The sequence below is a fragment of the Bombina bombina genome, chromosome 6 (assembly GCF_027579735.1).
Source record: "Bombina bombina isolate aBomBom1 chromosome 6, aBomBom1.pri, whole genome shotgun sequence".
NCBI classification, from domain to species: Eukaryota; Metazoa; Chordata; class Amphibia; order Anura; family Bombinatoridae; genus Bombina; species Bombina bombina.
The window spans coordinates 712,232,897-712,244,927 of NC_069504.1; the positions used below are offsets into that span (position 1 = coordinate 712,232,897).

At 42.1% G+C, this 12,031-nt stretch overlaps 1 protein-coding gene across 5 annotated transcripts in view; it reads right to left on the bottom strand.

Moving 5' to 3' along the window:
- Positions 1-10,655: 10,655 nt before the first annotated feature.
- C6H19orf38 (chromosome 6 C19orf38 homolog) overlaps positions 10,656-12,031 on the bottom strand; it is a 110,618-nt gene continuing 109,242 nt past the window's right edge. For all 5 annotated transcript variants that reach the window (XM_053717896.1, XM_053717894.1, XM_053717893.1 and 2 more), the window contains one exon: positions 10,656-10,919. In XM_053717896.1, coding sequence (XP_053573871.1) covers positions 10,815-10,919 — 105 coding nt within the window. In that variant the 3' untranslated portion in view covers positions 10,656-10,814. The remainder of the gene's footprint in view (positions 10,920-12,031) is intronic.

Sequence of the window (12,031 nt, forward strand, 5' to 3'; positions counted from 1 at the left end):
ATGTATTTCTTTTTTGACACGATGAGTCCACGGATCATCTAATTACTATTGGGAATATCACTCCTGCCCTGCAGGAGGCCGAAAAGAGCACCACAGCAAAGCTGTTAAATATCACCTCCCTTCCCTCCCACCCCAGTCATTTGACTGAAGTAAAGGAGAGAAAGGAAGTGACAAGGTGCAGAGGTGTCTGAAGTTTAAAATAAACCAACAACCTGTCTAAAGAGCAGGGCGGGCCGTGGACTCATCGTGTCAAAAAAGATATAAATTTATCAGGTAAGCATACATTTTCTTTTCTTTTTAATGACACGATGAGTTCACGGATCATCTAATTACTATTGGGAATCAATACCCAAGCTAGAGTACACAGATGATATGGGAGGGACAAGACAGGGAACCTAAACGGAAGGCACCACTGCTTGAAGAACCTTTCTCCCAAAAGCGGCCTTAGCCGAGGCAAAAGTATCAAATTTGTAGAATTTTGAAAAAGTGTAGAGAGAGGACCAAGTTGCAGCCTTGCAAATGTGTTCCACAGAAGCTCCATTCTTGAATGCCCATGAGGAAGCAACAGCCCTCATGGAATGAGCCGTAACTCTCTCTGGAGGCTGCTGTCCAGCAGTCTCATATGCAAAACGTATGCTACTCTTCAGCCAAAAGGAAAGAGAAGTAGACGTAGCTTTCTGACCCTTACGTTTTCCTGAGAAAACCACAAACAAAGCAGAAGACTTACGAAAATCCTTAGTTGCCTGCAGGTAAAACTTTAAGGCACGAATCACATCCAAATTGTGTAGAAGCCGTTCCTTCTGAGAGGTAGGATTAGGACACAAGGAAGGAACAACAATCTCCTGATTAATGTTCCGATCAGAAACAACTTTAGGAAGAAATCCTAATTTAGTATGTAAAACTACCTTATCTGAATGAAAAATAAGATAAGGGGACTCATACTGCAACGCCGAGAGCTCTGACACTCTGCGAGCAGAAGAAAAAGCAACAAGAAATAAAACCTTTCAAGATAACAACTTAATATCTAAGGAATGCATAGGCTCAAACGGAGCCCTTTGAAGAACTTGGAGAACTAAATTAAGACTCCATGGAGGAGTGACTGGCTTGAACACAAGCCTGATCCTGACCAAGGCCTGACAAAAAGATTGTACGTCTGGAACATCTGCCAGACATTTGTGTAACAGAATAGATAAGGCAGAAATTTGACCCTTAAGGGAACTATCCTTTCTCCAAACCCTCTATTTAGGAATCCTAACTCTACTCCAAGAGTAGCCCTTGGATTCACACCAATAGAGATATTTACACCATATCTTGTAGTAAATTTTCCTAGTTACAGGTTTACGAGTCTGAATCATGGTCTCTATGACTGATTCTGAAAAGCCTCGCTTGGATAAAATTAAGCGTTCAATCTCCAAGCAGTCAGCTTCAGAGAAACTAGGTTCGGAGGAAAGAAGGGCCCTTGAAGTAGAAGGTCCTTCCTCACTGGAAGTCTCCAAGGTGGACAAGATGACATGTCCACCAGATCTGCATACCAAATCCTGCGAGGCCAAGCCGGTGCAATGAGGATCACCGATGCCCTCTCCTGCTTTATTCAAGCAATGACTTGAGGAAGGAGAGCAAATGGAGGAAATAGGTATGCTAGACTGAAGGTCCAAGGTACCGCCAGAGCATCTATCAGTATGATCCGTACCTCAGAAGTTTGGCATTCTGACGAGATGCCATGAGATCCAATCCTGTCTGACCCCACTTGAGAATCAGGCTGGAAAACACTTCCAGATGAAGTTCCCACTTCCTCCCTGATGATTGATGTAAGCCACTGAAGTAATGTTGTCCGACTGGAATCTGGAAACTCCCTGAGTCTTTAGGGAGCCCCAGACTGCTCCCCATCCCAGAAGACTGGCGTCTGTTGTCACAATTACCCAAGAGGGTCTGTGAAAGCAGGTTCCCTGGGAGAGATGATCTTGAGACAACCACCATTGAAGAGAGTCCCTTGTCTCCTGCTTCAGTAGTATTCGAGGAGACAAATCCGGATAATCTACATTCCATTGACTGAGCATGTCTAGCTGTAGAGGTCTGAGATGGAAACGAGCCAACAGGATGATGTCCATTGCCGCTACCATCAACCCGACTACCTCCATGCACTGAACCACTGATGGCCGAGGAGTGGACTGAAGCGCTAGGCAAGAATTGAAAATATTTGATTTCCTGACTTCTGTCAGAAAGATCCTCATTGAAAGGGAATCTATTATGGTTCCCAAGAAAGTTACCCTTGTACTTGGAACTAAGGAGCTCTTTTCCAAATTTACCTTCCATCCGTGAGATCACAGGAAGGATAACAACATTTCCGTGTGGGACCTTGCTTGTTAAAAGGATGGTGCCTGGACCAGGATGTCGTCCAGATAGGGCGCCACTGCAATGCTCATAATCGAAGCACCACCAACAGAGATCCCAGAATCTTTGAGAAAATCCTGGGAGCTGTGGCAAGGCTTAACAGAAGAGCTATGAATTGAAAGTGTTTGTCTAGGAAGGCAAACCTTAGAAACTTGTGATGATCCGTGTGGATGGGAACATGCAGATACGTGTCCTTTAAATCCACAGTTGTCATAAATTGACCCTCTTGAACCAAAGGAAGAATGGAATGAATAGTTTCTATCTTGAAGGACGGAACTCTGAGGAATTTGTTTAGACTCTTGAGATCTAAAATTGATCTGAAGGTTCCCTCCTTTTTGGGCACCACAAACAGGTTGGAATAAAAACCCAGCCCCCCTTTCTGCATTAGAACAGGAACTATTACTCCCAGGATGGAGAGGTCTCGTACACATTGTAAGAACACCTCTCTTTTTGTGTAGTCTACAGATAATCTTGAAAGCAGAAACCTGCCTCTGGGAGGAAAACTTTTGAACTCTAGTTTGTATCCCTGGGACACTATTTCTACTGCCCAGGGATTCTGAACATCTCGAGCCCAAGCCTGGGCAAAAAAGGAAAGTCTGCCCTCTACAAGATCTGGTCCCGGATCGGGGGCATGCCCTTCATGCTGTCTTTGATTTAATAGCAGGCTTCTTGGATTGTTTGCCTTTGTTCCAAGACTGATTGGGCCTCTAGGAGGGTTTGGACTGTTCCTGCTTGGAGGTGGAAGTGGAAGAATTTCCTTTGAAATTTCAAAAGGAACAAAAACTACTCTGACATCCCTTTTGCTTGTTTCTTTTATCCTGAGGAAGAAGGTGACCCTTTCCTCCCATGATATCAGAGATTATTTCCGCCAACCCCTGTCCAAACAAGGTTTTCCCCTTGTAAGGAATTGCTAAAAGTTTAGACTTAGATAAAACATCCGCAGACCAAGGCTTTAACCATAAGGCTCTGCGAGCTAAGACGGCAAAACCCGAAATCTTTGCTCCCAGCTTAATAACCTGTAGGGAAGCATCACTAATAAAGGAATTAGCCAACTTAAGGGCTTTAATCCTATCCTGAATTTCATCAAGGAGAGTGTCTGTCCTAATAGCATCAGACAACGCATCAAACCAATATGCCACGGCGCTAGTGATGGTAGCAATGCACACTGCAGGTTGCCATTGTAACCCCTGGTGTACGTACATCTTCTTGAGTAACCCCTCTAATTTTTTATCCATTGGATCTTTAAAGGCACAACTATCCTCTATGGGTATAGTAGTTCTTTTGGCCAGCGTGGAAACTGCACCTTCCACCTAGGGTACTTTTCGCCAAGACTCCTTGATAGAGTTTGGTATGGGGAACATCTTTTTAAATATAGGAGAAGGAGAAAAAGGGATATCCGTTCTCTCCTATTCCTTAGCTATGATCTCAGTAGCTCGATCTGGTACCGGAAAAAACCTCCACCAGGGATGGTACATCAAAATATTTGTTTAGCTTACTGGATTTTTTAGGCTTAAATACGACCCTGGAGTCGCAGTTGTCCAAAGTAGCTAAAACCTCCTTAAGTAACAGACGGAGGTGTTCTAGCTTAAATCTGAAAGACACAACTTCAGTATCAGCAAGAGGAATAACACTGTCAGAATCTGAAATTTCACCTTCAGATGCTACTAAGGAATCTTCCTCCGCAGGCTTCTGGGAGGGGGCATTCGAAATAGCAACAACTGCGTCAGAAAACTCACTTACTGAATGTCTGATTTTCCTCTAACGCTTTCCCTGTAGCATGGGAAAAGCAGACAATGCATCAGAAACTGTAGAAGACATGAGAGAAGTGATGTTTAGCAATGTAATCCCAGAAGGCTCATAAAAAGTCTGTCCCTATAACTTAAAGTCCTCTCAATACAAGAGGAACAGAAAGGGATTGGTGGTTCCACATTAGCATCAAAACACAATGAGCAGGTGACAATTTGCAAGGCCTCTTGGTCCACTCTGACTCACAATGGAACAAATTAGCAATATTAAGTTAAATTTCTAACAAAAAGAATATATGACAAAAAATGTTACTGTCTCTTTAAAAAATAATCCGCAACTTTTTTACTCTAAACTGCAGATGCGGTATACTGTTAAATAAATTGAAAATAAAGACACCTCTACACCTGAGCTCTATGCTGAGATGCCTACCTGCCCTTCAACCCTGGAGATTGGTCCCTGTAGAACGTTACTGACCCTAAACGATCCAGACTCCAGTAAGAGACAATTCTTGTCAATATCCGCTTCTAGAATCGCTTGCTTTTAGTGAAACCATGCACTTCTAGTCAGCCTGAAATCAGTCACCTCCCCTCCGTATGTAAGAAAAATGGCGCTTAATGCTAAGATTACCGCCTCACTCGGCCCTGCCCCTCGTGGGCGTATCTAAATAATAATCTCCCGGTCTGTATTTTTTAAGCTTAACCACCGGGAGAAGTGGAACCGCCATAGATATGTACCATAAGCAGCTATCTCAACACCAGTGCCTGCGTATGCTGTCTAAAGTCCTCTCCAGTAAGGAGAGTTAAAATGTCCCTTGTGAATACAAAGTGCATGGTAATAAAACAGCCCTTTCCTTTCCTTATACTCTGAAAATAAAGTGCCCACTTTTTCTGAATGACTGGTCTCCAGAAATAATAAAAGTCAGCACTTACCTCACAGCAGGGCAGCTCACCAGGCTTGAGAGGTCCTCTCCCTCAAATAGACCTTGGGAAAACAGAATGGACTGAGTATATCCCCTCAGACTTTCATAATCAGGGCAGCATAAAATCTATGGGAGGGGCAGTGAGAATTATGTCCCACAAATTCCAATTGTTCAAAAGCCACCACTGCTCTACTGAAGAGACTGATGTGGACTACAGCTACACCACATCACAATCATCACCACATCACCAGTAGCACAATCTTGCACCACTTTAAAAATAATAAAATCTTGATTGAAGAATCTTAACTAACACCTAACTTTACCACTTCCTAGCACTAATGTAGGCCAAGAGAATGACTGGGGTGGGAGGGAAGGGAGGTGATATTTAACAGCTTTGCTGTGGTGCTCTTTGCCGCCTCCTGCAGGGCAGGAGTGATATTCCCAATAGTAATTAGATGATCCATGGACTCATTGTTGTCATTAAAAAGAAAATAGCATCTCTAATTACCACTTAGATTGTAAACTTTCTAAGAACTATGTCCTGTAATCCTTCTGTCCAAGGGCTCCCTTAATTAAGCAGGGGGATGCTGCTTCAAGCCTGAAACTGAAGTGAAAAAGTAGCGGTCTAAGACCCCTGCTTCTTAACTTGTCTGCTGCCTTTTAGGTGGTGGATTGAAATCATCCCGATCCGATCAGGATGATTGCCAGCCCCTGCTAGCGGCTGATTGGCCACCAGTGAGCAGGGGGAGGGCATTTCACAAGTATTTCACTAAAAATCAGCAGCTAGATTCTAGGCTCTTTGCTGGTCCTGTGCTAACATAAACCTTTCAGCAAAGGATAACAAGAGAAGGAAGCAAATTAAATAATAGAAGTAAATTATAAAGTTGTTTAAAATGGTATGTTCTGCCTATGTCTAAATCATTAGTGTCTAATTATGACTTTACTGTCCCTTTAATAGCTTTACTAAAGCTGGATCTTATCTTTGCTTATCTGTATTCTATGGGCTTTATACATACCGTTCTTACTATTTTATTTGTCTACGGTTGGCTCATTGAGTCATTACCAGAGATAAGCTCCATCCCTAGAAATCAAGATACCATAAAATGCATATAAACCGGGACCTATTAAGGCCTGAAAACACCTAGCGCCGAGAGAGCGGCCACAGCACAGACGCCTGACGGAGGCAAACAGACACCAACTCGCCGAATCACAGGAACCTTGCTTCCCTGGCACTGGCAATGAATCCAGTGGCCTGCACTTAAGCTACACAGCCCCAACTATCTCGCAGCCATTCCTGGGCCACGTGGGCCCGCTGAAGAACGCACCTAAGATTTAGCCGCGAGGATTTGCCTGCCAGACACGCAGCGCTTGCACCACACACTGGCCTATTTAATGTGAAACAGAGCCCTTACAACCCGAGATCAAACTAACGGTTTCTATACAACCCGGAGGGCTTGACCCCACATAAGGCCTTCCCATCACCTTATCTTTGGCCTGGGGTTCCCCCCCTGGACTTGCCCTTTCACAGCAAGCCTCCACCTAAAAAGTATCAGGCTCAAGGCTCCTGCAGAGGGTATTGTACTCATCAATCCTACCCATGCTCAAATCTATAGACTTTAACTATTAAGCTAAGCTATTGCTGCTGGCCTCTCTCATCAGGGCTATCCGAACATTCTCTCACCTGGCCCCATAAATACCCCCACCATCTGGGTAATGCCGTGCAAAAAACACAACAAGCCAGGTGTACAAAGCACAGGAAAAACTCTGAAGCAATACCTTACACTTAGAGATACCCCCCTCCCCGAGTCAAACGACGCCATCATGTCTGACACACAGATAGTTGCTCCAGAGCCCACTCCAATACTGGATCCTTCCCCCTATGTCACCAAACAAGACATTAAGCACCTCTCTTCCAAAGAGGACATCAATGTGGTGCTTCATGAGATGAGATCACTTTTTGGAGATCTAAGAAAAGACCTGGGTGCTCTGGACCGGAGAGTACAGGCCCTAGAAGAAAAGCAAAACCCCACCAACCTTAAGATTCAAAATAATGCTGCAATTATCAGCAACCATGAAGACAAGCTTTCTATCCTAAACGATAAATTGGAGGATCTGGAAAACAGATGCCGCAGAAACAACTTAAGATTTAGGGGGGTCTCTGAGACAGTTTCATCTTCTGCCTTAGAAGGATATTTGCAAGCCCTTTTCAAAATTATTAAGGACAGTCCTACGGCCCCAGATATACCTCTAGAAAGGGCCCACAGAGCCTTGAGGGTGAAGCCTCCACCAAAAGCCCCTCCACGGGACATCATTGTCAGGTTTTCAAGTTTTAAAGATAAAGAAGATATCCTCCGTAGTGCTAGAATCAAGAAGAATATATACCATGCCGGAGAGGAGATTCACATCTACTCTGACCTAGCCCAGTCTACGTTACAGAAGAGGAGTGAACTTTCCCCCATTACCTCAAAGCTCAGAGACCATAAAATTCCCTACAGATGGGGTTTTCCGGTCTCCATAATAGTGAACTATAACAACAAAATTATTACTTACAGACCGGGCGCTGACCCTGCTCTTTTCTTCAGCGAACTGTCAATACCCTCCTTCTCAGGGTCTGAAGACGATAGCAACCCTGGACTTGGTGCAGTATGAACTTAATAATAATGTTTTGTTCTCTATTGCACTCACCTTTCTATATGCCACGCTAATTATACTGTTTTTACTATGTTTTAATTCTATGTCATTAGGATGTTGCACCCTGATTTAATTATGACTGTATTTACCCTTAATATATCTTCATCTTTTTACTGTTGCCACTACACCCCACACCCCTACATTCTTGGACAGCCCCCCGACCTCACGTTAGAATACTAGGCCCATATCCCTCCAGCGCAGACTTCAGATCAAGGTGTATTATTTGTATTTAATGCTTTTACTATTTTTTCTTTTCCTGTTGTTCAACATAGGGCCTACTCTGTCAGATAGTTCAATTTCAAACTTTAGTGGATAAGTCACTGCTACCTTGCGCATCATGAGATAACAAAACCTGTCTAAACTAACTCTCTACCGAACATAGCAAGGGGCTTTAATGTCTTACATACACGGCTGACAGCTTAGAACTGCTGCAACTCCCTCCCCGAACAATACCACCCTCTCATCCTACACAACGACGCTGACACTGGTTGACAATTTCACCCCTAGACTTGTGTTATGTTGCAGAGACCAATTTTTTACTACAGTCACACATATAAGATGCCTTTATCCTCGCCCCTTGTCAACATTATCCACCATCAGACCTCTTTACGTTTCCAGACCCTTCCTACACAATCACTGAGTTACTGACCTAGTTCAGTTTTAAGTTCTTCTACCAGTTCATTGTTTAGTTTTATCTGATAATGTGTCATTTATTGTTGATACCTTATTGTCTTGCTTTATAATCATGCAATTAGTCTATATATGATGTGAATATTGATTAATCTATTGCTTGCATGTTGGTGCCCCATCTCTTCTCATATGTTTACAAGCCCCCCTTCAAACCTCACCCTTCCTTTGTCCTCGTCTAATACCCTCTTAGAGTCACATGTACGTTGTAATACCCATCCTCCTGTCTCTTCTGCTACCCCTGTGCAGAACCTCACCAGTATTACAACCCACCGACTCTGGTTTGACGGGGTCACCCACCAGGCCTTCTATTACTCTAATCGCCCTCGCTATCATCCCACTCTATTAACCCTGGCCTTGGTTTTTCCCCTTTGCCTTCCCTTATTACCTTCATAAGCAACATCCTTAGCCCGATGGAGATAGCCCTCCCCTCCCTTTGTTTGACATAAAAAACGGCACAAGGCAGGGCTGCCCGCTCTCCCCTCTCCTGTTTGATATCTCGATAGAGGTCCTGGCACAAAAAATCAGAGAAAGCCATGCCATCAAAGGGCTCCAAGTAGGCGATAATCACCACAAACAGGCTCTCTTTGCCGACGATATTCTCTTCACTCTAACTGAGGCCGAGAGCTCTGTTCCTGCTCTGCTTAAAGAACTTGAAGCCTACGGTTTTATATCCAATTTTAGTCTGAACATTAGCAAATCCGAACTCCTCAACATTAAAGGATTACTTTCTTTTATAATTTTTAAGCTAAACAACTAACATATTAAAGTTAATAAACATTAATTAAAACCTACTGACCTATATTTTCTCCAAAACGAAGTTTCATAACGTTCTAAAAGTTATATCTTTTATTCGCCGATGATGTCACATTATCCTGCCCACTATTTTCAGCACTGAGTGTTCAAAATACTTAAACCAATAACTTTGTGTTTAAAGCGCCATTTTGAAACCTAGGTATTGTAAACGGATTGGTACAGAGCAAAGGATACCCACGGAGTGGGTTTGGAAAACAATTAAATTTGCAGACAAGATTTCTGATATACGGTAGAGATATGTTAATGAAATGCTATTGATAAAAAGCGTATTTGGGGTAGTTAGTTCGTAACAGGCATAGAAAATATTTACTTACAGTGGCCCTTTAACACCCCACAACACCATATCCAATTTCTCAAGAACAACTTTAATATCTCAATAGCCCAACAGAAACTTAAATATCTGGGAATATTCCTTTCAGCCTCCCCGCAAGACTTATTTAAACTCAATTATCTCACCCTAAAACAAACAATCGCTAGAGATTTAGATCTACATGGAAAAATAAACCGCTCACTTGGCAAGGAAGAATAGGGGTGGTCAAAATGAATGTCCTACCCAGGATTTTGTACATACTCCAAACGCTTTCTATTCCCCTACAGAGAGGCTATCTAGAGCAACTTCAAGGTACAATCGAACAATTCATATGGGCAGGAGTTAGGCCAAGAATCCCCAAAAAAACTATGTACCTTGCAAGAGACAGGGGCAGCCTGGGGGTACCCAATTTAGTAAATTACAGAAGAGCTATCTCTCATGAGGCCTCCGAGTTGTTAAACACACACATCCAGATCGATGTCGAGTCCCTTCTCTTTAGATCAATCCCCAAAACCAGCACCACGGCACACAAAGCCATCTGGCTAATAATGATAAACGCGGCCAAAAAGTTAATTCCCAGACACTGGAAAACTCAAATCACCCCCACTTTTTTATACTGGAAAGCCCAGGTGTCAGACCTCATTACCCTTGAAAAATTCCACTATTTCCAAACCCACAACCTTGCTACTCATGAGATGATACAAGCAATTTGGAATAGAACCATTTAACTTCCTCAGCCATATCCTCACCCTCTCCCTTCCCCCTTTTTTTTTTTCTTTTCTCGCTCTTCTTCTTCCTCTTCTTCCCTCTTTGTCTTTCTCATCCCCCCCCCCCTTACTTGTTTCATTTACACTCTCTGGCTCCCTTTATAAATATGCTACCCCACACGATAAAAGGAGCCTTGCGCTCTTCAACGTTTACCTTTATCTTTCCTGTGAAGATTTGACCTCATTGAAAAATTTTATTTATGTTGTTTTACCTTGTATGTAAAATTTCAACTTTTTCTCAAACGAGAGCTTACCATGTTGCTTGTATATCATTTTACTTTACCTTCAATAAAGCTTGTTTGAAAATTAAAAAAAATATATATATACATTTAGTTTTTTGTTTTTGTTTTTTGTTTTAATTTTTTCCTTACTTTGTTATTCCATCCAAACGCACACACAAAATTATATATTTACAACGTTTGTACACCCAAAAGAGTGCAAATACACATTTGTTAACAACGTTATTAAACAGCGAGAGGCAGACTGGTCACGTTTGAAAGGTACTAAAAGGTTTCTCTACTATATCTTCAGAGATCTCACTGTTTCCCATAAAGGGAGAGGGTAATCCATCGCCAGAATGTTCATTCTGATCCTAAAACAAAGACATCATATAGATTACAAAACCAGTGATATGCATAAGGAATAATAAAAAATGATGTCTGCATATAAAAGTTGTCTATAACTATAGTTATGTGCATTATGTATTATAAAAAAAACATGGAACCTGGGTCATACAATTAAGTAGTTTGCATATTTTTTTTATTATGAATTTAGGTGGCAGTATTTTCTTCAGCAATATTGATATCCATATATTGAATTCCAGATTTTTTTTAATGTATTTCTACTATTTATTTAATTTAGTTTTATTTCATTTAGTATAATTGTGCTGTTCTGTTACATAATGTACATGACACCATTTACAATACTCAATACAATATTTAAAGGGACATTAAACTGCTGAGTACAACAGTAGCGTGGTTACTATTCCCACTGCTATTGTTGTTTCTTCCTATGCTTGCAGCTGTCTTCAAAGTCATTATTTTATTTTAACCCCTTTTAAGTATTAGTGAAGCTTTGCATCTTCACATTGGATGCCGCCATCTTGGAACTCACATTTATGCAGTTTTTTGCACAGTTTAAATGTTAGATGACAAATATAACACTTCCGCTATATATTATGTGAGCTAAACTGAAGTGAAAGGTACAGCTGTCAAAAAGCAGATCTATGAAACAGGTCCAGACTGGCCTTAGGGCATACAGTGAATTTGCCCGGTGGGCCAGGGCCAGTTGCAGGCCGGGGTTGGTTGTCTTAGCCCCACCCAGTCACTAGCATTATTACTTGTGCATGGTGCAGGGCCAGCCCTGCCCTGCCTATCACTGTCTTGATCATGTGTCTGTGAGCCAGTCACAGAAAAGCAACTTCTCTTGATGATGCCTTTTGATGTCTGCAGGTGCCTGTTTTGTGTGATTGTAGATGCCTGGGGTGCTTTGTTCGTGCATGTCGGTGCCTTTGTGTGTTTTTTCTTTCTGATAGTGCAGCTTATATGCAATGACAAGTGCTCAGGTGCCTGCTATTTTTAATGATTTGACTACAGTCTAAAGAAAACAAAAGTGAGAGATATAAAGGGGCATAACCCAACATTTTCTTACATGATTCAGATACAGCATACAATTTTAAATAACTTTCCAATTTACTTCTATTAT